This window comes from Martes martes (assembly GCF_963455335.1).
Source record: "Martes martes genome assembly, chromosome: 6".
Classification (NCBI taxonomy): Eukaryota; Metazoa; Chordata; class Mammalia; order Carnivora; family Mustelidae; genus Martes; species Martes martes.
The window spans coordinates 127990211-128017646 of NC_137893.1; the positions used below are offsets into that span (position 1 = coordinate 127990211).

Below are 27436 nucleotides of genomic sequence, written 5' to 3' on the forward strand. Positions count from 1 at the left end.
TGATTGCTCATAATATACACATCCATTTCAAGACTTAAAAAAAGAGAAAACTTTTTACTGGGGGGAAATTCCTAACAATCTTGTTAAGAATGCCAAAAAGCCGCTGGACCATCCGGTGTTTGTATTCTATCTATTCCGAGGCTCTAGTGCAATCATATACATGAGTTTTCAAGAACTGTTAGGAACAAACTGGATTTGGCCATTTGTTCCACAGCCAAAGAATATTTGGCAGTTAAGGTCTTCAGTGTAGCTGTCCTGTTTTAGAAAGGGAAAGGTGCTTGGTGTTGATGCTATTCACATTAGAATTAGCACTATTCAGCTTGGCATTCTTGATCAGTTACAAGCACCTGGGGCAAAAGAGGTAGTCAGTGTCCAAAGATCTGCAACAGTGAGTTCAGAACTTGTGGAGGAAACCCTCTGTCTAGTTCCTGCTGTGTGTGGGAGCTCAAGGTTCCACGTCCTAAGCTTCTATGAGAGAGAATAGACCTCTCTCTCTTTTCTAAAAGAGAACAGACTCTTCTCTATTCCTAGAGAACAGATGACTAAATAGGAACCATTATGTAATCCATGCATTAAGACTTCAATTAGAGGCTTCAATCATGCTGCTTTCAGTGGTGTAGCAGGTAGTAATTGAGTTCTGACATTACCAACAGTTAGTAATTTACCAGTCACAAAACAAGGGACAGCCTGTTTAGCTACTTCAGCTGTAAAGAGAAATTGTGAAAATAAATATCTTTGGATTGATGTTTCTAAAACTTTTGAAGGCCAAGTCAGAAGATGCACACGGTGTTGGGGAGTGGGGGCGGGGGGTGGGTGGGGGAGACTGCCCTGCGGGCTGGGAGGCATTCTAGTTCCCATTCTGTCATCTACCAGTTATAAGACTTTAGTCAAGCTGTTTATCCTTTCTATCCCCACCTTTGTTTTGAGACCCATTTGATTACTTGCTGACTATTTCGACTGGCACTCAAAATCATCTGTACTGGAACTCCAAACCAGTGCTTCTGATTCCAAGGTGCCCCTTGTGTTTTACTTCCCTGACCCCTCATTGTCTATGCCTGGAATGGCTCCTCCACTCATGCCTTCATGTCCCTAGCTGCGGCAGACACTAACTGGTGGCTGGCTCACTAGTCATTCCCAACTCTTTTCTCTCTGCTGCCTTCCAACCACAGAGGCTAGAATTAGCTACACTCTCATTTTCCAGCCTCATGCCCAGCTAGCGGGAAAATGTAACAGAGTCCTGGTCAACGCTATAACCAGAAATCTACTACAACAGTTCCAAGTTTACTTTCCTTATGAAACAAAAGCTTACTCTTTCCTGGTTGGGGAGCCCTTCTTTCTGCTTCTTGCCTTGAATAAGGATATATTTGGAACTTCAATAGCCCTTTGCAACCATCAGGCATACAAATGAGAAGAAAACGAACATTCAGACACCTTGACATCATCTAGTGACTAATCAGTTTGAGCAGCTACCTACCTCTAGACTTCTCTACGTGAAAATAAACCCCTCATATACTGTGTAAAGGTTTTCTATTACTTGTAGTCAAAAGCATTCCTATTGCTATCTATTTTTAAGGTGATGCTTATGAGGTCAGCTCCTCTACACACCTTTTCCTCCTTTGAACTCTACTGATAAACTTTTTAAAAAGATTTTATTTATTTATTTGAGAGAGAGATAGTAAGAGAGAGCACGAGTGTGGGGTGGGGGCGGGGTGGGGGGAGATGGAAGAGAGCCCAGCCCTGGGATTGATCCCAGGACTCCAGAATCATGATCTGAGCTGAAAGCATACGCTTAACCAACTGAGCCACCCAGGTGCCCCATGAACTTTACTGATAAACTTCTAATGGTACTATGAAAATTAATAAAGGGAAGTCTCATTTGAAATGTAGTGAGGAAGCCCTGTAAGGAGACCTCTCACTCACAAACTTTCCATCCAGCTTACCTCACCCTAGTGGATGGGAAGAAGTTCACTTCACTACCCCAGTAGAAAGGTTTTCTCCTTGCCCAACAACCCAGCCAAGGAGAAACTGCCAGGACCCCAACCAATGAGAAACCATCACCCCCTGAACTCTCCACTTTCATCCAACATTCTTTTGTTCCAAGCAGCCCCTCCCAACCTCCTCCTTTTTCTCTATAATATTCTTCTCCTTTGTTCTTCAGACTGGCCTACAGTTTGACATGGCCTTCATGTCCTGAATTGCAATTCCTCTGTTCCTAAATAGCCTCATTTGGCTGGTAAAATAATGGGCTCTTTTGTTTTTTTAAGGTCAACAATCAGTTACCACTCTCTACCGTTAATGGGAGATTCATTTTGATTTGCAGCTTTCACTACAAGAAGTGTAACATTCAAATATTTAATGAAGAAAGGAGGAGTTCTGATACTCAATTTGGTAAGCGTTTGGGCATTATTTTTGCTTTTCCTCACATTTTACATTATTTTTAACCTGTGAGAGGAGAAATCGCTGATAAAAATTACCTCTGAATACAATTTCATCTTACTTTTTAATAAATAATTATAAATACATACTGCATAGTTACTGTGCTAAGCATTAGGGATAAAGACCTAAAACAGAATTTCTGCTTTCAAGGAATGAATGGCAGACACAAGTAAACCTACAACAACAGTGTTTGACATGTGTAATAATAAATCTGGGAGCACAGTGTTGCCTTCATGTCCACTTACTTTCCATTTTATCCAGAAACTGGCTGTCAGGTATGGCATGAATCACCTCAATTTCCCATCTTTTCTTACCTTCACCTCCTTCACCCCACTGATGAAAAAGTGTCCCTCCTCCTGTCCTAAAACCTACTGTGCTCTCAGACACACCACTTTTCACCCCTTGTGGGGTCTTCCTCTAGCAGTTATCCAAACTCCCAGATCACATTAACCAGACTTCCTGGGGTGGTGGGTTGGTTTACACTCACTGTGGCTGTTTACTTCCTTCTGACTCACTTCTCAACCCCCACAATCCAGGTTCTGCCTTAACCACCTCACTAACACTGCTCAGGTAAAGGTCCTTAGAGATTTCCATACTGCCAACACCAGGGACCACATTTCCATCTTTCTTTATTGGACCTTGCTAAAACAAGTGCCCCTGACCACTTTCCCGAAACACATGACTATGTTGACTTCTGTGACACTACTCTCCTTGCTTGTTCTCTTCTCATTTTTAGACACTACAGTGTTATCCAAGTGTGGGCCAGGAGTCAGTGGGGGGTCTCTGAGACCTTTTGGGGGATCCACCGGGAAAACTGTTTTATAATACCAAGAAGACATTTGCTAGTTCCACTCTCATTTTCTTATGAGTGTATAGTGGAATCTCTCAGAGGCTAAATGACATGTGATATAGCAACCGGCTGTAGGCAGACACAAATATAAGAATCTACCCTTTTATTAAGACAAACATTAAGAAGACTTGCGAAAATGTCAAACATCACTCTTGTCACTAATTTAATGGTCACTTTTCATTAAAATGTTATTTTTGTTTGTATGTAATAGGTTTATCAATTCATTTAAAAATAGGTATTTTAAAATGTTTTAGTTTTGATTTAATATGATATTGATAACTATGCCACACATGCACAAAACTTTTGGGCCCTCAGTTACATTTAAGAATGTAAAAGGATCCTGAGACCCTTAAGTTGGAGGACCACATTCTTAGACTATACCTCTTGGCCTCCTTTAGTGGCTCTTCTTTGACGAACCCCTTAAATTTTGATGTTCTCTAGAACAGCATCCTTAGCCCACTAATTTTGTCACCATATACTAAGATTTCTCAGTCTTGGTATGTTTGACATTTTGGGTCAGGTAATTGTTTATTATGGGGGACTCTGTGTTTAGCAGCATCCCTGGCCACTAGTGTCCTCCCACCCAAACTGTGACAACAAAAATGTCTCCAGATATTGTCAGATAAAATTGTCCCCGGTTTAGAACAACCACCCTAAGTGATCTTCCTAGAAATTTCACCTAATATCAAGCCTTTTTTTTTTTTGAGAGAGAGAGTGTGCACATGTCAGGGTGGGGGACCAAAGGAGGGGGAGAGAGAACCTTGAGCATGCTCCATGCCCACCTCAGAGCCCCATGACATGGGGCTCTGTCTCACAACCTTGAGATCATGACCTGAGCTGAAATCAAGAGTTGGATGCTTAACCAACTGAGCCACAAGGTGCCTCAAGTACAACTGTAAGCACCTGACATGTATTAACTCATTTAAACTTCAACCTCTGAGAGATAAATTATCTCTGTTTCACAGAATTTCTGTTTTATAGATTAAGAAACTGCCAAACTGAGAAGTGAAATGACTCTTCCAGGGTCATACAGCAAGTAAGTTATGTTGGTAACTCTAGCCCTGCTTCCCTGAGCTTTACACTCTTGTGAGTAACTGCCTTTGCTGGGCATCAGATGACATTCACTCAAGATGTCTGAAGATGTATTCATAAGTCTTCTTGTCATAAGACCAGCTATTTCTGTACTTCTTAAGCCAGTTAATGGCACAACTTTACACTTACTCTTTCTGTGCCTCAGCTTAACCAGTAACCTGGAAGGGATTCTAGACTCTGTTTGGATTCTTTCTTCCTTATTCCTGAATCCAATCATTCATAAGGTTCTAACAAGTTTACCCTATAATTATTAATCAAATATGTCTTTTTTCTCTATCTACCACTATTCTTGCCTTCATTAGACCCTAATCTCTGAGATGCCTGGGTGGCTCAGCTAGTTAAGCGTCTGCTTTTGGCTCAAGTCATGATCCCAGCGTCCTGGGATTGAGTCCTTGCTCAAAGGAGAGCCTGCTTCTCCCTCTGCCTTTGTTGCCTGCTTGTGCCCTCTCTCTCTCTGACAAATAAATAAGTAAAATCTTAAAGAAAAAGGACCCTAATCTCACCTTAGCATTGGTATAATCAACTCCCATTTGGTGTCTTTATATCTAGTCCTCCAAATTATCTTCTACACTGCTGCCAATGATCTATCTAAAATGCAAATCTGGCCATGTCACTTTCTGTTTTAAAATGTTTTATTAGCTGCCCCTTAGATAAGAATAAAACCCAAGTTCCTTCTCATGGTGCCTAGCCCCTCAGTCCACCCTCAGTCTCATCCTGTCACCCCCTGAATCACACTTAACTCTCTAGCAATTAAATAATCTTCTACTGTTTGTTGTTATCTGAGCATACTATGCTGATTCACACCTTTGACCCAATGTCATCTTCTGGGACGTGTTCTTGGTTCTACCCCCGTGCATGCCCATCACAGCACTTAACACAGTTTGTGAAAATGGTTTCTATAACTGTGTCCCCACAGAGGTTTGTTAAAAAAGCAATTGATGGTAGGTGCTTTGCTGAACCCAAAGCTCTTATCTTTCTGTCTCCAGGTTTTGCTATGACACAGGGCAAATGAGCCTTCAGACAAATTTTTGGAAGCACTGAAGTAAAATGGACCCGTTTGGATGGAGGCTGGGGTTGTGGATGAGGAGAATTAGGAAAACCTTTGTCCTGAGAAGGTTATGATTGAGCTGAATCTCAAAAAGTGTTTAAACTCAAGAGCGTTTAAAGGGCATTGCCCAATAGAGAGAACTTCACAAGGGAAAAGGGGCTCTTTTTGAAATTCACAAGATACAGCTTTAATAAGAAGGACATTATTTTTTAACATGTAAGTTAATTAGAGATCATTCGTGTGGGAATCTCAGGTTTTAGGTCCATGATTTCAAAAAAGTATAAAATGATGACCAGATTCCTATAGTTAATACAGTTACATGTGTATAATAAATTTAGTTCAAAAACACTACTCAATGTATAATTTGAACAATTATTTTCTAAATGTAAATTACCTTACAGTGTCTCATACAAAAACTTGTTTCCAATTTTCTGCCCACCAGCTACAGCTCTGAATGGTTTTCCTGCAGTCTACTCCTGTTGACTTGGCATTTATTCACTTCATAAAAATTTTTCCTCGAATGTGGATTTCACCACCTGGCTCATAAATCATTTCCAAATGGATTTTTAGTAATGTAAGAGTCCTCAGAGATTACCTAGTCCCACAAGTAAATTTTGTAAACAAGAATACTGAACTACTATGGTTGAGTGACTTGTTGAAGATTACATAATACATATTCTCTGAAGACTCCTTCTTGATGATGTACTTTCATATCCACCCTAGATACGTGTGGGATATCTAGGGTACCCTCCAGTGTGTGACCTGTGTGCTGATTCCCAGTTCTTGTTTATTCTTAGTAAATTTAAATGACAAAATATCTTCTTCCAGACTGCAAATAACTGGTTACCACTTACTCACTTGCATATTTTGTTGGTGTCTTCAACAGACTTGATGAAGTTCTTGGTGCTAAGAACTTGGTTAATTTTTGGTCAAAAATTTCACCAGTATTACTAATATTTACAAATTTTACCTTCCAAAGACAAAGTCATTAAGTAAAATCACGTTCTCCCATGAAATGTTTCTTTCAACCATTTGACTGGTCTCACTGGTAGATACTGTTTTCAAATTTACAAGATGAATACCTTTTCAGGTATGCAGGTATCTAAAAATTAGTCACTGCTTGAGAGGTTTAGTATTCTGTCCCATAACCAATGGTGTAATGGGTCTTCTTATCACAGGGCCTGCCAACTCATATATCCACTGGGAGGGTCGTGCCTATTTGATCAGACTCTCTCCTAGGTCACTCAATCCCTAGGCTGGACAGTCATCCAAAGTGAGACCTGACATAAATATGGCTCAAACTCTGAGAAGATCAGGTAGTTAGTAGGAAACACCAAATTTGAAAGGATGCAGAGAGAAAATCATTAAGATATCTACAGTAACGATGGGTCAGAAGTTATAAGGAAGCAAAAAAGAAAGGAGAGGCTGTGAGGAAGACAAAAGATATATGAAATCAATAAGGGACTCAGGAGCAAATATGAGAAAGGGGCAGGCATGGAGAAAGTTGTGTGCTACACTGAGGGATGGAAGTTTAGACTCTCATTCTCTTGCCGCAAAGATCCTTTAAGCGGTACCCCATCTGAGGAGGCCAAGATAAACGTTCCCCATCCCAGAAGTTTTTTAGTTTCTTTCCTTTACAGCTCTTTGAATCTCCTTCTTATAAACCCTGTTTTCGCCCCACGCGCTCCTCAAAGCCAGTGCCCTAAGTGGGAAGAATTTGATTCTTGCAACTAAAAAAGCTAATTAAGCACCCAGGATAGCAGCTAGAGCGAAGCTTCAGCTTTCGGACATGCGCTACTGGCTGCTCGCTTCCACTATCGTCTCTTTGAATCCTAGGGGAAGTTCTATGCATGCGACACACGGGTCCTAGCTTGAGCACCTGCAGCTTCCACGTCTACTCTTCTCATGGCAGAAACACACCAGTAACCACGCTCCCGGAGAACCAGGGTGTTCGACGCGGGGGGAAAACATCACAAGATTTGAACGTCTCTCTGATACAAGGAAGGGCAAGCCCACCCTCCCTTTCCCTCTCCGAGGTTTCAGGGAGCCACACTGGTCGACAGGCGCACGCTTTCCGGCGGCGGAGCCTTTGCATCCCCGTCCCGAAGTCGCCGGCGCGAGACAGGAGCTCCCCGCACCCCGGACCTCCCGGCCCCCGCCGCCCCCCGGGTCACCTGTAATTGTAGGCGCTGAAATGCTTGCTCTCTCTCAGCATCGCCCGGTACAGATCTAATACTTGTGCGCGGCTGGAGGCTGCCATTTTGGAAAGAAAAAAAAAATAAATGGGTCCTCTTCGAGAAGGTCCCGAGTTTAACCTGACCCACGAAACTTCAGTCTATGCAAAACCACGAACGAAATAAAAGAAAATGCGGTGAGGCTCGGTCCCGCCAGCGGGCCGGGCCTGGGCCTGGGTGAACACCGGCCCGCGCCTGGAGGCGCTGGGCGTCGCGCGCCGCTTCGGAGGCGGGCGCAGGCGGGCTTCGGGCAGCTTAAGGGGGAGGCGCCGACCCGGAGGCGTTCCCGTCCTCCGCCCGCGCCTCCGAGGCACCGGCGTGCAGCAGCCCTACCGGAGGGCTGAGGCGGGGATGGGGGACGGCCGCAGGGAAAGGGCTGAGCCTGTGGAGGGGCGCAGGCCGGAGGCCCAAGCACTGCGTGCGTGCAGCCCGTCTAGGAGCGCCTTCGCGAACGGCTTGGGGTCGTAGCGAGGACACTTAGTCTCCCAGCGCAGCGCCTAGTCGCACCTCCGCGAGGCCCGAGGGCGCGTTGCCAGGGTTACCGAGCGCGCCCCAGGTCGACGCTCCGCCCCCGGCCGCAGATGACCCGCCCCTTGCGCTGGGGCCGCCCTCTGCGCTGCCTGAGAGGCAGAGCGGGGTTTCCAGGGCGCATTTAGTTACTGAGCCTGTTTGTGGGCTCCCAGGGCCGGGCGCTTTCTGAGCGCAGGGACGGGACGCGCCGAGGGGGTCGCAGAGGCGATGAGTGAGGGACTCCCTGGTCCTCCGGCTACGCTCAGGGCGACCGGCTAAGGGCCTCAGGAGCAAGGACCCCCTTCTTGTCAAAATGGCAGCGCCCAGCGTGCTGTGAGGATATCTTTAAGGGAGGGGGTGCGTCGGGTAAGAGCCTTCCCCGAGAGAGTAGGCAGCGTGCCACGCTTCAGAGTTTGAAACACCCAGGTTTGGGTCTCCTGGGCGAGTGGTGGGTAAGTGCCGGCCTCGCTGCAGCGTGGGGTGCGACGCGGGCGGTCAGTGCTGGTGGTGGGAAGTTACTTGGCCACGGGAGTTACCCCCTTTTAGGGTATTCTTTGAGCTCTGGAGGTTTTGCTTTTGAGTTTTTCAGTCCCGAAGAGTTTTGTCATCTATTGTATACAAAAGGTGGCGTGGCGTGGGTAATTAATTGGGAAAACTTAAGGGATTTAAGGACTCTCTTCACACCCAAAGCAAGAAGCCGAGCAAGTTTTCTCTTGGAGATCTTCGTGGCTAAGTTTTCTCTTTTGGTCTTTCTCTGAACACGTCAGCTTTTCAGAATCACCTTGTTACAGTGGTGAATGAAGTCGGTCGTTGTGATCCTTGAACGTAGGACTGGGCGCAGAGAAGCCTGAGCTAGTTCTACTTACTGTGTTTGCAAAGCACCTGTCTTATTTTGGGACTTTCTCTGTCTATAGTCAACTTTAGGAAGAGCCACTGTTTTTTGCTCAGGATACAGCTAGGAGTGACTTTAGACGTCAAAAGCAAATTTGCCTCAACATCCGTTTTTCTTCAGCCACTGAGTTGTGGTTGTATGTCATCTCTTTTTAAGTTTACGTGGTTTTAAAATGACCCTTGCTTTATATCAAAGTCTCGTATTTTCTGGAACTTTAGGAGCAGGAAACATTTTTCTGATCTTGCTGCACTTTAATGTACTTGCAACGTGGTGTCCTTGCACCTAGATATACTTGTTAATATTATTCGTTACAGTGTAATAGCATTTTTTAAAAAGGCGGAAGAGAACATACTTTTTTTAAAAAAAAGATTTTACTTATTAATTTATTTGAGAGAGTGAGAGCAAGAGAGATCACAGAGAGAGGAAGAAGCTGACTTGCTAATGAGCAGAGAGCCCCTCTCTCTGGTTTCTGAACCCAGAAGCCGGAGATCATGACCTGAGCTGAAGGCAGAGGATTAACCAACTGAACACCCAGGCCCCCGGAGAGAACATACTATCATTATTAAATTTCCTTTTTCTTTTCTTTTCTTTTCTTTTCTTTCTTTCTTTCTTTCTTTCTTTCTTTCTTTTTGTTTGTTTTTAAGGTCTCCCACAAATATGAGTATCAAAATAAGGTTTTTTACAGGGTATCTGAACTTTTGTCACTTTTTTTTTTTAAGATTTTATTTATTTGTCAGAGAGAGAGCACGTGTGCGCACAAGCAGGCAGAGGTGGAGAGAAAAGCAGGCTCCCTGCTGAGCAAGGAATTGGATTCAGCACTGGATCCTAGGACCCTGGGATCAGGACCCCAGCCGAAGGCAGGGGCCCTACCGACTGAGCCACCCAGGCGCCCCAACTTTTGTCACTCTTGCAGGATGCTCGGGTCATTGGGCAAGTCTTACCTCAAAGTTACTGAAAGAGATTTTAATATTTGAGTTTTTCTTGGCATTACTTAAAAGGTTCAAGACCAAGGGATTTGCACCTTACCACAGAGTAAGATCTGGAGCAATTTTCTCCTAATACGGTACAGGAGTGCTGATGATAAAATGCAACACCTGGGAAAACTATAATAATAAAGCTATCAAGGTAAAAGGAAAAAACCATGAACGTTACTTTGGTTTGTTTAACAAGTGGGGTGCCTGACTGGCTCAGTTGTAGAGCATGCGACTCTTAATCTCAGGTTTGTGAGTTTGAGGCCAAGATTGGTTGTAGAGATTACTTAAATAAACTTAAAAAAATTAGTAGCGCTTGCTTTATTATATATTGCTATCATCTACAAAATGAAATTGGAGTAATTATTACTGTCTATAGTCTTTGTGTCTAATCATTAATGTATGCAATTAATGTATCGCAGTGACCTTAAAATCATAATCAAATACAGCTTTTCAAAGAAATATATAAAGTTTAGTTTGTTTGGGTAGCCTAGTCATCTGTTAGTATAAAGAATAGTTGAAATTAGGAAAGTGGTAGCTTCCCAGTAGATTCTAAGCTAAATCCTCACAAAAATACTTTTACTGTATTTGAAATAATATACCAGTATCTTGGAAATCATTGCCTTGAACAACTAATAAAAAAATTACATTCCAAAGCTTAATCTCTGTTTTTGTACATCTTTATTGCAGAGGTGACTAGTTTCAATAATAGCTCCATTTGAGGTTGAAACTGGAATTGGGCCAGTACCTGAGAATTATTTATTTATATGTCCTTTAATATGCATCTATTCTGGGCTGAATATTGTTTTAGGTACTGACTATAAGCTAGCAGTACCTACTTATTACCATCTAGGCTTCAGAATGTAAAAATTGCCTTAGTATTCACCTGTCCGTAGTTAAGAAATATTTATGCTTCTTTACGTATGGAAAAGGATGTATTACCTTGTATTAAAGTTAGGATTGCTGGATTACTAATGAGCACTAAATGCTTTTTGAAGAGAAATTTCTCCAAACATAATAAATAATAGGACAGAAGTTTATTGTCTTAGGCTTAAATATTAAAACAATGTGTAAAGAAAAATCTTGTATAAATGACCAACTTGTCACAGTATTATTTAGAAATTATTCCACTACAAACAGGGATCTAAATCTTTATTATATGTAGTTGTCATTTGTTTTTATTGATCATTCTAATAGAATATGAAGCTGGAAGAGACCTTGGATATCAATTTCTCTTTAAGATGTAGAAACTGAAGGCCTCATTCTCATTCACTCATTTAGTCAACATTATTGAATACTTCCTAAGTGCTGTATATTATCCAAGATGATGGAGTTACCATGCAGAGAGTCTCTCTCCAGAAATGGACAGGGAACTAGACAAACAAAATATTAATTTGTTGTGACAGGTGCTATGATAGGGATGATATTATCAGGTGTCTGGGGAGTGCAGAAGAGGGCCATTCAACTAAGACTTTGATCTAAGGGGAGACTTTCCATCATAGAAGGTGTTTCCACAATGAGCTAGTAACAACCAGATGAAGAATGTGGTAAGAGCTTGTAGTGTATATTCAAAGTGTGGAGGCTTCAGGGCGCATGATCCATTCAGGGAACTCTGGGAGAGGGGATGGGAGGGACCATCTGTGAAACCAGACATGATTAGTCTGTACCTGATTCATTATAATGATGTTTCTTCTGTTTTGGTGATAAGTTATTTCTTCAGCATTGGCTAGTTCACCCAAGTAGAACTTAACATCTGAACTATTGAATGTAGGTTGGTTTTTCAGGTGTTGGTAGGCTTTTGTTTTAAACCATATTTTTGATCGTCTATTCTAGGAGTGCTGAAATTCTGTTTATCTCTGCATTTAACATGGTTGACCAGCCTGGTAGATCAAGCCAATGTTCTTGTGGGTATTTGAGGGCTATAAATCAAATACTGATCCCATTTTCTAAAAGTTTACAGTTTAAATACAATCTCTATGTAATTAAAATAGAAAGTACAAAGGGCTGCAGGGGAAGTACTGGGGAAGTGTTGTGCGGTCTCAGCATGGGAGGTCACTTCCATGGGTGGTGCCTGGGCCACACCTCAGATGGACAAAGTGAATGTGGCTGATGCCCGGGCTTCAGGGAAGAAATTTTTTTTTTTTTTTTAAATTACCCAGGTGATTGGTTGCAGCCTGATAGAGAAACATTGATCTTTGGGAATTAGGGGACTTTTTGGAGGTGGTAGTGTTCTTGTTGGACTTGAGAGAATTTACGTTTGAGCTGGGCCTTGAATTACAGGAATTTGGATATGTGGGTTTGGTGGTAAGATGGTTACTGCCGGATGAAGGTTTACCTTTAGAAAGGATAAAGGAGAGAAAGTCTGAGTGAGGTTTAGGGAAAGATGATCACAGTCTAAGGAACACTGAGGGAGGGCCTTTTGAGGGAGAGAGTAGGAGAGTGCTTGAAGGTGTGTGCAGGAGATGCAGCTGGAAAGGCCATCAGGGTGGACACTGAGTCCTTGTAGGAGCTCAGTTAATCCTCTGGAGACCTGATGGGAAAGAAAGCTGTTCACTGCATTTAAGGACAGGACGCTGAGAAGTTAGATTATTGAGCTAGAGTTAAGAAGCTAGGAAGCAGGGAGTGTGGGCATTGATCCAGGATGTGATCTGTCTAGCCATGATGCTACACTGCCTCATAGATGGTTTTCAGTGGAAGCTTTAGGAGTTTGAGCTACAGTAATTTTTCTTGGATAATATGGGTAAATTTCAGACATATTTGAATTTTAATTTAGTTGGATTCTCACTTATTTGTAAAAGCTGACTGGTTAGCGCCTAACAAATATTCAGAGAATCTCAAATGTTGAATTTTATACTAGCTTTTTAGTCTTTTAAGATAAATTTCATTTTTTTTTTCTTTTACCATGTCTTAGAAAAGACCTAAATTGAATAGTTTTTTTGGTTGTCTGTTCTTATGTGCCACAGACTTTATACCTCATGGGGGATTTTTGAGACTCGTCTTTCTGTAGAAGCTCTTTTCAAATATACCTAAGAAAATCAGTTCTCTGAGAAAGTTAGAAAGCAGCTAGATGGTCTTACTTCATTGATTGGAGGCTAAGGGTTCCCCTACTTGTGGGCAGCAACAATAAAACTGACAATTGATTTTGTGTAAAGTGTATCAAATATCACTTCTAGAGGATTTTTTTTAAACAAATTCTTTGCTTTCTGAAGGAAAGAAATGATCTTTTCCTAATACAAGGCCCCACCAACATGGGAATTCTTTACAATGTGATTTATGGCAATATTCTACAGATCACCTTCATTCTTTTTCATACTCATTATAAGGGATAACTTAAAAGAATGCTTTTATCTTGTTTGTATGTTTTTGAATGTTCGTTCATCAACTAGTGACATTGATGGTAATGACAGCTGTTATTTATTCAAAGTGTATTTTCTCTTCCAGGAGCATTGCCAGCTAGTTTGCAAACATCTCATGTCCGTAATTCTTTTTTTTTTTTTTTCCCCCCTAAGGATTTTGTTTATTTGTTTAACAGAGAGATGGAGAAAGAGAGCACAAGTAGGCAGAGCGGTAGGCAGAGGGAGAGGGAGAAACAGGCTCCCCACCGAGCAGGGAGCCCAATGCAGGGTTCAATCCAGGACCCTGAGGTCATGACCCGAGCCGAGGGCTGCCGCTTAACCCACTGAGCCACCCAGGCGCCCCTCATGTCCGTAATTCTTATAAAGACTAATTTGAAGCTCTGATGGACATCTTTGAGTGGGGAGTAGTAACTGCCATCTCTTGTTTGTCCAGATTACTTGGTCGTTTACAGAAAACACTTAGGATCTGCAGTGTTGACTCTGTTTAGAAGGAAAAAACAGCCTTTGCTAATCACTGATGTTTTGCTAATCACTGAGGAAACACCAGGTCAGTGTCTCCTGACATACTGTACTGAGTCCTGCGATGTTGAGTGTTACCTTGGAAGGCTGGTATATCTTTTTGTTTTTTTTTTTTAAGATTTTATTCATTTGAGAGAGAAAACACAACTGGGGGGAGTGGCAGAGGTAGAGGGAGAAGCAAGTTCCCCCCTGAGCAGGGAGCCTAATGTGGGGCTTGATCCCAGGACTCCAGGATCATGTCCTGAGCCGAAGGCAGACACGTAATAGACTGAGCCACCCAGGTGCCCCAGGACAGTATGTCTTTGTAAAGGAAAAATCCTATAGTTCTTTCCTGCTGTGTGTTTCTTTCCTGTGTGTCTCCTTAACTATACAAACAGAACATTTTACCTCTAGTCACCAGATGTGTAGGGGTTTTTACTGACACCAGAACAGTTCTCTGCAACACCAGCTGGGTGTCCTACAGTTCAGCTCAATTCTGACACTACCTGAAGGTAGCATCAGATTCCATAGGTAGATCAGGGCTCATTCCTGCAAGTCGGACCTCCCTACCCTCCTACTTCACATGCCAGTTGCAAGTAGTTGGTCCCCAGGTTACCCCCACCTTCTGTCCGATTTGGCTGCAAATTGGAGGGTCCCATGACCCCTCCTTTGGTTTGACTAATTTACTAGAGAGGCTCACAAAGCTCAAGGAAACACACATACCAGTTTATTAAAGACTGAATTAAGAATACAGATGAACAGCCAGGTGAAGAGAAACATAGGATGAAGTCTGGGAGGGCCCTGTGTACAAGAGCTTCTGTCCCCATGGAGTTGGGGTGCATCACCCTTCTTCTGTGGTTGTGTTAACCCACCTGGAAGCTTTGCAAATTCCATACTATTGAGATTTTTATGGGAGCTTCCTCTTGTAGGCATGATCAATTAGTAGCAACATTTCCAGCCCCTCTGTTCTCTAAAGAAGTGGGGTTGGGGGTGGAGTGGGACCAAAAATCCCAAGTGTCTAATCATGACTTAGTCTTTCTGGTGACCAGCTCCCTTCAGGAGCCTTACAGGAGTCCATCCAAAGTCACTTCTTTAGAACAAACAATGCTCCTAGTGCTCTCATCACTTAGGAATTTTCAAGTGTTTTAGGATCCCTGTGTCAGGGCTGGGGTCAAAGACCAAATTTTAGAACAAGAGATGCTTCTAGTATTCCTACCATTTGGAAAATTACAAGGGCTCTAGGGGACAGGAACTGAGAGCAGAGGCCAATATATATATTTTCTGTTATCTCACAATCTTTGATACTTGTCTTAGTCTGTTTGGTCTACTACAACAAAATACTATAAGCTGTGTAGCTTATAAGCAACAGAAATTTATTTCTCACAGGTTTGGAGCCAGGGAAGTTCAAAACCAAGGTGCTGGTAAATTCAGTGTCTGGTGAAAGCTTACTGGTTCACAGATGGCTGCCTTTTTGCCGTGTTCTCACATGGAAGGGGCAGGGGATCTCTCTGGGCCTTCTATTATAAGGGCACTGATTCCATTCCTTAGGAATCCTCATGATCTAATCACCCAAAGGCCCTGCCTCCTTATACTAACACCTTGGTTTTTAACTTAGGATTTTAATATGAATTTTTGTTGGGAGGGGGGTGCATATGCATGCAGTTGATTGCAGTATTATGCTGGAGAATGTTATTAACAGTAGAAGCTCAACAGAACTCATGATTTCTTTGCCATTATAGTGAATACTTTTATATGATTTAATATTTCATAGCTTTTTAATTTAGAAATTTATCTGCTGAGCACAACTAAAGCAATTCAGCTTGGCAAACCTATGTCCTGTATATTGTGTAATTGTGAGCTTGAGTAAACTAATAGTAGTTAAGAGTATAAAAGCCTGGCTTGTGTGAAATGGATGGCAGGCAGTGATACAGTGTTAGCTTCAGTTAATAAACATTCATTTATTGGGAGAAATATCTTTGTAACGATTCCTGGAATTCTGGACTGCGGGGGAGAGTGGAAATGGAGAAATCATGAAATAGAACAAGGCTTATCAGACATATTTGCTTCCCTCCTTACATTTCCAGGTATGGTCATTGTTCTCTATTTCAAGTCTTTGAGCAGTATGAAATAAGTGCCCGGGCCCAAGCATCGATGGTGTGAATCTCTGTTAGAAATCCCATTCACACCTTGGCTTCCAGGTGCAATGAGAGCCCCTTCTGCCTCCTGAGACCCGGTTGGATGGTAGTTATGGGGCTTCTTTCATTTGTAGAGCCCTGGTCTTCCAATAATCACCTATACTCCCTACTTTTTAAAGCCTCTGGGTAAACTGTCCTGGATTAATACATTTCCTAACAATAAGGTCAGTTTCACCACAATGTCCAATCTGAATTGGAACGTCCTTCTGTTAAAGGAGAGTCCATGGGTGCTAAGTTATAGTGTTTTCTGAAAATCCTCTTCTGTGGTCTTGACAACTACTTGAAAATAAAATGTTCAGAATAGATTAATGTGATAGTAATTCATGCTAATCTTCCTTCTCCACAAAAAAACCCCTCTGCATCACTTTTATTTTATTATTAATTTTTTAAAAGTTTAATTATTTAGTAATCTCTATACCCAACATGGGGCTTGAACTCACAATCACAACATGGAGAGTTTCGTGGTCTTCCAACTGAGCCAGCTAGGCATCCTTCCCCCATTCTTGCACACCACCCCATCATTTTTAGAAAAAAGTCTAAAAAAGTCTCTGTAAACTCACTAACACTGTCATATGACTCTGAGGAGCCATCGCAAATGCTGATCTAACTGCCTGGAACGTTCTTTCCACCTTTCCTAATTTGTCTGGTATGAGTTTAAGAGATAAGAGATACTTAAGGACACCTCAAACTTTAAGCACATCTTCCTCTTTTAAGCCCTCTTAATGTTTTGAGTGTAATTTTAAACTGAGAGTGACCGCAGTTGCAAGTAACAAAACCTAAGTCAAGTAGATTTGAACCAACATAATGTCTTTATTGTCTTGTGGATCTTCAAAGTTCGAAAGTCAGATGGGCTTTAGAATTGCATGATATTGTCATTAGAGGGATGTTGTCAAAGACCTGGTTTTGTCCTTTTTCCCTCTCTGTCTTGTACAATGTCAGCGTTATCCTCAGGCTGGCATCCTTTCTTGGTTGAGGAAGGATGCCTACATTTCTGGGGCACTTGTTTCCAGAATGTCAGAAGAGAGAGCTGGATCAGGAGGGCCCTACAGTTCTCTCTGTTCACCTCTTTGGCCCTAATTGAGTTGTGTGCTCATCCATCTCTAACTGATGACTGCTGTTAGGGCATAGGATTACAATTAGTTTAGTTAGGTTTGAGCCACCCACCTAAATCCTAGAGGCAAGAACGAGGGCAGCTGTCCCCAAGGTATACAGGTATACCTGGGGAGGGGTTGGTAGCTATGTGGGGGTACACACAGTGAAATTGAAGTAGTTACCAAGAGAACGGGGACTGATTTTGGTAAAAGGCAAACAAAGTTCATTACAGCAGTCTTGCCAGAGTTCTGTGTCTCTTTTTGTGATTATTTGATTAATATTTTTCTCTGTTAACAGGTCGTATGTTCCGTGAGGACAGGGACCATGTCTGTTTTTCATTACAGTTGTTTTCTCAACACTTTGCATCTAGCTTTGCATGTGCTAGATGATTAATAAATACCAACAGCTGAACGAGTGAATCAATTGTATGAGCTCTAAATAACTTACTAGTAAATATTATTGGGTGACTTCAGATAGTGTTAGTTGTCTACACAACAGCCATGCTTCCTCTTGGCCAACAGAACAGTAATTTTGTTTGAGTGGTGGTGTGCCTAGTTCCTGGAAATGAATCATAATGGTCTAAAGTAGTCATGGTGATTCCATTCCCTTTTGGCCAGATACTTGGTTTTCTACCTTTCTTACAGCCAGAAGTAGCCACAAGACACAGATTTGGGTAATGGGACAAGAGGAAAGGGGCGCCTGGGTGGCTCAGTTGGTTAAGTGCACTGCCTTTGGCTCAGGTCATGATCTCGGAGTCCTGCATCAGGCTTCCAGCTCCAGGGGGAGTCTCCTTCTCCCTCTGACCTTCTCCCCGCTCATGATCTCTCTCACACACTCTCTCAAGTGAATAAGTAAAAGCTTAAAAAAAAAAAAAATGAGACAAGAGGAAGTTGTCTGGAAGTTTTCTGGAAAAGATTTTGCTTCCTGTTAAAAGATAGGTAGTCACAAGAGAGAGTTTGCTTATGCTATCTCTTCTTTCCTGCTTGGAATTGCTAACGTGGGACTAATGCTTGAAGATCAGCAGCCGTCTTGCAACCATGAAAAAATCCTTCGAGAAAGGCCAAGAGAATACAAGAGATTCCAACTTACCGCCTTGACTTTTCTGAGCTGTTAGATGAGCCCTGGAACTGGGTACCTGTACCTGTAGACTTCATGATGAGTAGACAATAAATGTGTTTCTTTTAACTATTTGGAGGTTTTTGTTTTTTTTTTTTTTAAAGATTTTATTTATTTATTTGACAGAGATCACAAGTAGGCAGATAGGCAGGCAGAGAGAGAGGGGGAAGCAGGCTCCCCGCCGAGCTGGCTGCCCGTTGTGGGGCTCGATCCCAGGACCCCGAGATCATGACCTGAGCGGAAGGCAAAGGCTTAACCCACTGAGCCACCCAGGTGCCCCAACTATTTGGACTTTCTTACAGCTCTTGCAGCTCAACACATCTTGATACAGTAGTGCCAAAAATAGCGTTTCATTCTTTCAGCCTTGCCAAATTTTTTTATTTGGAATTTATTGCATTTGTTAATTTAAGATAATTTCTCTGCTATTTGTGAAGCTTTGGGATTTTTTCCATGTAGTTTCTTCATATAAATCTGTTATGTGCATATGGAGGCTAAGCTTTCTTTTTTTTTTTTTTTTCCACCTCAGGAATTTTGTACATCAGGGTCCCTCTCTGGAATAATCAGTCTTTTTCCCATACTCTTCGTTTGACTAGTGACTACATCGATTACATACATGTTCCATCTTCAGCAAGGTGTTTCCTGGTCACAATTTAAATCATACCATCTTAATTTTTATTATTCTTTCTTATAACATCTTATTCTTGACCTTAACTTTTTGTAACATAAAATTATATTGCTGTGTAATTCTGAGACACTGGTTTAATGTTGATTCCTCCCATTTGAAGTCAATTCCATGAGGGCAGGGACTAGATCTGTTTTATCTTATAGGCAATGTGCATGGTAAGTGCTCAGTAAACATTTGTCAGGTGATTGGGTGGAAGAGAAGAAGACTGAAATCCTTAAATTTCTGCATCTTCCAACTTGCTGTCCCATCACCACCAACAATTTTCGGCAACATGAGATGTTCAGTACAGAATCTGTTACACTTGTTTAAAGGACATTGTTCCCGTTGGTCAGACTTTTCCTTTTAGATTTTATAAGGGAAGTAGGGTAGTCACTTAGCGTACTAACTGAGCAAGCTTCTTGTCAGTTTCTTTAGAAGAGTAATACATATTTTGGATACTTTTTCTTGTCTTAGGATTTATTCTTCCTGAATTTTGCATTATCTTAAAACAAACTTTATTGGCACTATTTTTATAATTTGACATCAAGAGCCTCTGGTAGGAAATGTTTTTATTTTATGTTTTAGAACACTCTGGAAGCATGGAAATGATTCTTATTTTAGCAGGTTATTGTGCTTGGTTACTAGTCAGTTAGAATCTCTGAATCTTCTTTCTAAAAAAGTAGTCTCAGGAGAGGTCATGTGAATTATTGACACAAGCTATTGACTTACAGTGGAGATCCTTTTAAATAAAATTTTCGAGTTTCAGCAGGCTGTAATCCAAGACTGTTGTTAATAGTTTTATTGTTTATGGGGAGAGTTACTGTGAACTTTTAAAATTATTGTAAACACTGAGTATGTGAGTGATAGTAAGGGAGAAAACTTGACTAGGATTTTGTTGATTTGGTTACATTTCACAGCTATCACAAAACTTTTCCATATCATTTTAGGTAAGTCACTTAATTTGACATTTGGGTGATGATACCCATTTCCTAATTCAGGACGCTGTTGAGATCGATGAAAGTAATTCTGGGACAAGGGGCATAAAGCTGAACTGCCTTGGTCACCCTGCTTAGTACGATAGTCTGTGATAACAATGTTACTCTGCACACCCTGGTGTCTTAAGACCTTCCACACTTGATCTTAGCCAAAAGGCCGAGAAGCGATCTTCTTAAGACCTTCCAAAATGGGGAGGCCTTCCTTCTCCTGACAAGGCTGTAGATTGTTTTGTTTGTGCAGATATAGGAATTGCGAGAACCAAGATTCTGAAACTCCTCAAAGCCTCCATTTCCCTTTTATTCCTTACAGGCTCCCTGCATCCTTCCTGCTTTCTGTTCAGAGGTGGGATTCTTCCATTTTCTCAATTGTTCTGGATCCCCAGTTTGCTGTCGTTTCATCAGCCATAGGAGATTGGGGTGGGGGTCTGGTGCAGTGAAAGTTTTTTCTACTTTAGGGTTGAGTCTCTGTGTGTGACTAGTGGGCTATACTAAGGTGTGGAGGTAAGGCAAGGGTTCTACTTCTACTGTTTCACTTAATAGGGGAACTGGGTTCATGGTTATATCTAATCATAGTCTTATTTCATGTTGTTTGGACTTCTCGACAAAAGCTCCTAAATATTAATAGGGACATAAAAAAGCAATCAGACATTCAGAACAGGAGATTTGTGCACTCTTGGGTTTTCTTCCTCTGTTGCAGCTTTGCAGCCTGTTCCTTGGAAGGGGCCAGAGCCCAGCTGTACCTGGGTTAAGACAGCTAGTCTGAAAACTCAGTCTGTCCCCATGAGAAGGAAGAAAGATCACATGCCAGTGTGATGTGGTCCTGAGCTTCGTGGCACAGATTTTCCTGAGGGTCATAGACCATGCTTAACAGTTCTCTTTCTCTCCAACCATTTCCACTCCATTTTTAGGCCCTGCAAAAGACATCTGACATAACTTTCTTACTTGGTTCTCATACTAATTGAATGAACTAGACATTGTTACCCCAGTTTTACCAAAACCCTGAGGCTTAGAGAACTTATTTTAAGTGGTCCCAGTTCACACAACAGATTTATATTTGAACTGTTTGTTTCCAAAATGTTTGTATTTTCCAGATTGTATCATGCCATATTGATTTGGTGGTAAAAGAGCAGCGTTGAGAAACTAGCAAATAATTTATATAGATACTTATTTTCTGTTATTAGCATTCTCTACAGTGTTTTATTTACCTCTGTGTGAGCTCTCATTCTCGTTGTCCCAGGGTTGGGTTATTTGGCTTTCTGTTTGGTTCTGTGCTTAAAAAAGTACAATTAGTATGTAAATGCTTAAATAAATATGATTAGAGTGAATGATCATTACTTTGCATACAAAATGTATTCAATATTTGCTATTTGATCAGTAATTTGAGAGAATTTGTGCTTTGGTTTTGTATTTTGCTAGAATCTCTCTGGACCTGTTTTTTTCAACATTGCAGTGTCAGTTTTTTTTCCTCCTAGAAATGCTGTACTGCAGGTTCTGCAATTTTGGAATGAGGAATATGAATTTTAGAAGACTCATGATCCTGTCAGTTAACTCAGAGCAGTAGTTTCCAGTCCATGTACTAGACAAACTGTGGGGGCCATAGAAAGAAAAGGCATATGAATCCCTATGTTTCTAATGTGCTTGTCGTCTCATTTTTCAAACACATACACATAGTATAGTGGTGGGAAAAATATGCAGTGATAAAAAGCTACTGTGACTTATTAATGCTTTTAAGTAATTTTGAATTATACGGTGGGTGTTAAGTGTTTGTTGCTGAGAGAGTAGATCTTGAAAATTCATCACAAGAGAAAGTTCTTTTGTAACTATACATGTAAGTGGTTGTTAACTAACTAGACTTACTGTGGTGATCATTTTGCAATATCAAATTATTATGTTGTACCTGAAACTAATGTACTGTTATATGTCAGTTATACCTCAATAAAAAAAATCAAAGTACTGTATCCCAGGCTGTTGTTATCGTTAAAGGAATTAATAATACAAAGCATTTAAAATAGGACTGGATTCATAGAAAATGCTGTAGAAGATTAGCTGTTGTTATTACTGATTTTTGGGTGGAGAGCCTGGCGTGATTAGGCACTCTGAGTATAGATTTTCGTTAGGAACTAACCATCCTTTATTATTGGGTAGCCATTCATTCATTCAATATCAATCTTTAAAAAAAGTGTATGTCTGATCTTGTGGAGATTAGATGATTTTTCAAAGTTAAAATTTATTCTTAGACTGAAATAGGTTGGGAACCCCTGGTCAGGTCATAGTAATGCTAGAATGTGTCTGCAGTGTTAACCATTATGTTTCTATCTCTAGCATGGCTTTAGAGCACATTCCCAAGCCCTTCATGTGGCAGAAACATGTCCTCTCATCACTCAATGGACATTTCACTGTCCTAGGTCAGGCCAGCCTTGGCTTCCGCTCTTTTTTGTAAATAGAAGCAATCAGTCAGTTCCACCTAGTTTACCGCTAATTGCCCTCTAATTTTGTCTATGTGCTGGACACTATCTTATTAGCAGATAGATGTGAAAATAAATGATTAGATTGTACTTTGCATAGCATTCAATAAATATTTGCCAATACACTTATCATCAATTCAATGGAGTTTTTGGCTAGGGCTATAGCTTCATGATTTACTCTTGTCCCTTGATTTTCTTACTTCTTTCCCCTCAAAACTGGGTTTCTTTCCTGCTGCAGGATGCTTGTGTTTGAAGCTAAGTAATGTGAATTTTAAGATGTGGATGTCACTCTTCTGAGGACTCAGGATTTTCCCTCCACCCTGCTGGTTCCTGGTCTGCGGCTCATCAGCTCCCATGGGCGCTGAAGGGACTAACTACTCCTGGAGTGCTTACTGAGCTGACTGTTTTATGGGTTGTCTTATCTAGTACTCATCACAGTCCTATAGAACAAGGAAACATAAATGGTAAGTGGCCCAGCTAGGATTCGCAGTTAAGCACATTTTATTGACTCAACTGCCCCCAGACTCTCAGCTTTTAAGCATTTCTCTAATTCTGCTGTTCCTATCCTCCCGCTTATTCCCTTCACTATCAGGGCTGCACAATTATTTATTCCCACCAGGACTTGGAATCTATGGGACTTTCCACTTTTTTATTGTGCCACACCTGTTTCATATCCTTGCTTCTTCTCTCCTCTAGCCCAGGCTTCTTGTTCACTGCTTAATGTCATCTCATTGGTCTGCTTCAGACTAGTCTAGTTCTCAGTCCTAATGATTTCCCTGCTCTGCTTTGTTGATGTACTTTCATTAGTGGAATTGACTAACAGTGTAAGGAAGAAACAAGGCAAGCATCTGTACACCTGGCTTCCCATAGGGTATTTTTGCCTGTGATTCAGCAATACTGCGTCTGTAACCGATGTATGTTGAACTAGCATGACCTATGGGATATAGGTCACACACATTCCCCCCACGAGTACTTCTTGAGGATTGTGTTCAGTGGCCTAATCATCCCCTGCTTCAGCTGAAAACTTACTTCTTCCCTCACCCACTCCTTCTGCAAAGAACCCTGTGATTGGAAAAGGCAGTGCTGTGTATATGGCTTTTTCCTCCTGCTGTAGGTATCCTTTTCCCCTGGAGCTGGTAACTTTACCAGGCTATTATTGTTGATCACTGCGTTGTAATTTTCCTGGAGCATGGTCTGCTCTTGATTTGCAGACTCAAATATGTCTTAATTCTAGGAGGGAGGTTTTTCTATGATGTTTTCAAATATTTTCCTGTTTTTGTTGTTGTTGTTAGGAGTGCCAATAATGTGAAGAAGATCTTTTGTCTTATGTGTCTGCCATTTTCTTTCTGGTCATTTTTGTATTTTTACTCATTTATGTTTCCTTTTGTAAGGCTTCTCAGACCTGGCCTCCCTGTCCCTGACAGGGTTTTTATTCGTGTTTATTTAACATCTTGTTACCTCTAACTCATTTTGTGTGAGTTTTTTCTCTCCTATTTCTTGAGCTATACCAACTCACTTTTTATCTTCTGTTGTTTTGTAACCTTTTTTAAAAAAAATCTTTTGTATATCTTCCTTGACCCTCACTAAGACCAGGTTTTTTTTTTTTTTTTTTTTTAATCTTATTTATTTATTTGACAGAGAGAGAGATCCCAAGTAGGCAGAGCAGAAGGCAAGCAGAGAGAGAGGAAGGGAAGCAGGCTCCCCGCTGAGCAGACAGCCCGATGCGGGGCTCGATCCCAGGACTCTGAGATCATGACCTGAGCCGAAGGCAGAGGCTTAACCCACTGAGCCACCCAGGTGCCCCCTAAGACCAGTTTTTATCTAATTTTTTGTTTATTTCTTTTTTGAAATTATAATGTATTATTTATTTCAGGGGTAGAGTTCTGTGATTCTTTAGTGTTACACAATTCACAGCACTCACCATAGCACATACCCTCCCTAAAGTTTATTTTTAATTCCTTGGTTTGCTGAAGCAGTTTGGTCTGAACACTTTCTTCGTTTCTTAACCCACTGAGCCACCCAGGCACCCCTACTTTCTTTGTTTCTTAGAGCCATTTCTCTTTGGTGAACGTTTTCTTTTTCTTTTCTTTATATTTTAAATTTTGTTTTCATTCATTAGTTTCTTTGGATAGTTTCTGGTTTGTTTCTTTTGTGATAGTTACTCGTGTCTGGATCAAGGCAGTGTCTCTGCCAAAGAACAGCCGCTCTGCAGCCTCAATTCAGGGCTGGTTATTTCCTTGTCTGAGTCCATTTCAGTTTTGGATGTTCTGGACGGTGTGCTTTGTTTTAAAACCTCTGTATTTTATAATGCGGTGAGTGCTGGTTCGTTTGTTTCCCTTCATCTTAACCCTGCCTCACCATGGCAGTGACTCACAGGTAGGTTCTAGACGTTAAAGATGGTTGTGTGTCTTTGCTGTTCCTTCTCCTTCCTTCAGCTCCACTTCCCCCTGAGTTCCAGGGTCATGTTTATAACACGTACATATGTCATTCTATTGCTCCACTAAGAATACTGGCCTAATTTTCCTGTCGGATAAAGATCAGGACCTTTCGCTCCTCAGAATGTGGCTTGGAACTCCCTTTCTCCTGTTCATCACTACTCCCTCCTTTGCTCCCCAACACTCCTCATCCTGAGCTCCCAACTCTCTCAGGGTCTTCACACTCTTACGCCACTGGTCCTGTGCACTTGTGGTCTCTCCACAATGTGGAAATTCACCATCGAGATCGCGGGTGTGCTGGTCGATGTTCAGTAAACAATGTTTATGGGAGGAGTGCCTGTCGTAGTGTTTGGCTGTGGTTGGTGTATTTATACATTTATACCCAATTTCAGGTCACTGTCAAAAAGCCACCAAATGCAGAATTGAGAATAGATGTGCCCAGTCTTTGATGATGTTACTGAGAATTCACTCTTTGTGAAATCTTTTCTGTTCTTCCTCTGTGTAGAGCTAGTCACCTCCTTCACTGCCCTCCAATAACCATATAGTCTTGAGTTCTGGGTGGGAACTTCCATATCTCTCCCTCTGGTTGTCTGGGGATCTGTGAGCTCCTTGGGGGGTATGACCAATACTTAGTTACAGTGCCAGATACTCTGTAAGCCTTTAAGTAGCCACGTCAGTGTATCAGTGATATTGGTTGTAATGTTTCAGATGGGAGCATGTAGATGGATCTTTGTAGACCTGTTGTTTCTAATGAAAAAAATAAGCCGATGATGTTTGTGTATTATTTTCGTATATACCTTTATTTCTCTATAATATGCTTTTTATTTTGGTCATGATAATAATTGTACAAAATGGCCTGTTAGTTGCAGGATTTAACAGGCGTATAAATCAAGTGGAAAACTGGTTGAGATTTTTTTCCTGCTAACTATAGTTATTTATAAATTGATGTTTATGTGTTATTTTCTTATATATGTCCTATCTCATACTTCTTATTTTGGTCATGATAATAATTGTACAAAACTGTCTAAATGTTGCTAGATTTAATAGGTCTATAAATCAAGCAGAAAACTGGCTGAGTTTTTCTTTTTTCCTGTCAATCAGTTACAATTGTTTGTGAATTGATTATACATCTCAACTTTCCTATCATTTAGTTGTAAAAGTGTTTGATCCAGATTTCCTATATCAGTCTTCTAATTTAGCACAATTTGCTGCTTAGTAACCAGTCATTGAGTCCCCTTTGCGACCTGGTCAGATGATGACAACCCCAGAATTTCAAAGGGTATTACAGTTCATAGTACATAAAAGCGTAAGAAATGAGCCTATGCCATTATCATTCTTACTGTTTTTTCTCTTTAATACATTTCCATTAATTTTAAGGTTTAGACATTGCAAATGTTGCATAGGACATGAAGTCAGTATTTAGTAGAAATATTTTGTATCTTACCCTCCTCTCTGTCTCATTTCCCCAAAGGGAACCACTATCCAAAGATACTTTTCTAGCGTTTTTTTGATTGGCTTGTCTGTGAATTTTTGCTCTCAGGCTTTGAGAGTTGTCTGATTCTTGAAGAGGAAATATTTCAGAGGCATGATTTATTAGCAACTTCATGACCAGAGATCAAAACATAGGTGGGGCAAGGGAAATAAAACCTGATTTACTGAACATCCACTTTGTGCTATGCCCTTTCCATACATTTGCATTTGCACTTTGAGTTTTTATGAGAACTCTGACTCTGATGGCACTATTCCCATCTAATAGATAAATAAGTTAAGGCGTACAGTACGTGTGATTTACTGCAGTGTTGAAGCAAAAATTTCAACCTGAGGACGTTAGACCCTACAGCCACGGGGGTCTGCTTGTTCTAGGATTTGGATTCCTTCTTTGCCCCTCAGCTAGGCATTCCTTTCTCCTCTGGGAATAGCGCTGAAGCAGTTGAACCATTCTTTGCTCTGACATTCAGATCCATCAGTTCTGTCTTTTTTATAACTAGGCATCACTGACAATTTTGTGAAACAAGTAAGCTATGATCTTCACAACTTGGCCGTGAGAGATCTTTGTTACAGGCTTCAGGAAAGTATGGACTTTGTACTATGGCTGTGAAGCTTTGAGAAATAATTTATTGAATGTGTCTTGTGCGTGAGGAGATGAGCTACAGGATGCCTCTCTTCTTGATTGCCCAAGGCCCATTTGGATTGCTCAGAGGTTGACACAGCTCTCATTTTCGAATACCTGCTGTACTCCTGTTTTACATGTAATTCATAGTAATATTGGTAGAACCCTGATGACATGGAGTGAGTGCCAGTTATCCTCTGGGAAAAGAGGCTGAAAGAATGTCCTTAGTGGGCCAGGGCTCTACAGCTAGCTAACAGTGGAATGGGGATTCGAACTCTAGCCCACCTGTATGTAAGCTCACGCTCTCTCCTCTCCCATAAGCTGCCTCCCACTCATCCTTCTTTCTAGGAGAGAGACCAGCATTTGAGTCATCTGAGCAAACTCAGAGGTCAGATCTGTCTTTATCTGAACTTGTTCACCTCTGGTTGTTCCCAGATCACATTACCTGATATTGCAAATGGATAACCTCTTGGTTTT

At 41.3% G+C, this 27436-nt stretch overlaps 1 protein-coding gene across 3 annotated transcripts in view; it reads right to left on the reverse strand.

The window, feature by feature from the left end:
• The window catches only part of LYRM4 (LYR motif containing 4), a 159785-nt gene extending 151605 nt beyond the window's left edge, over window positions 1-8180 (reverse strand). For 2 of the 3 annotated variants that reach the window (XM_080807001.1, XM_080807003.1), the window contains exon 1: window positions 7601-7891. In XM_080807001.1, coding sequence (XP_080663127.1) covers window positions 7601-7686 — 86 coding nt within the window. In that variant the 5' untranslated portion in view covers window positions 7687-7891. Of the gene's footprint in view, window positions 1-7600 lie in introns of all 3 variants that reach the window. The other variant, XM_080807002.1, reaches the window with a different exon arrangement.
• Between the last annotated feature and the right edge of the window lie 19256 nt (window positions 8181-27436).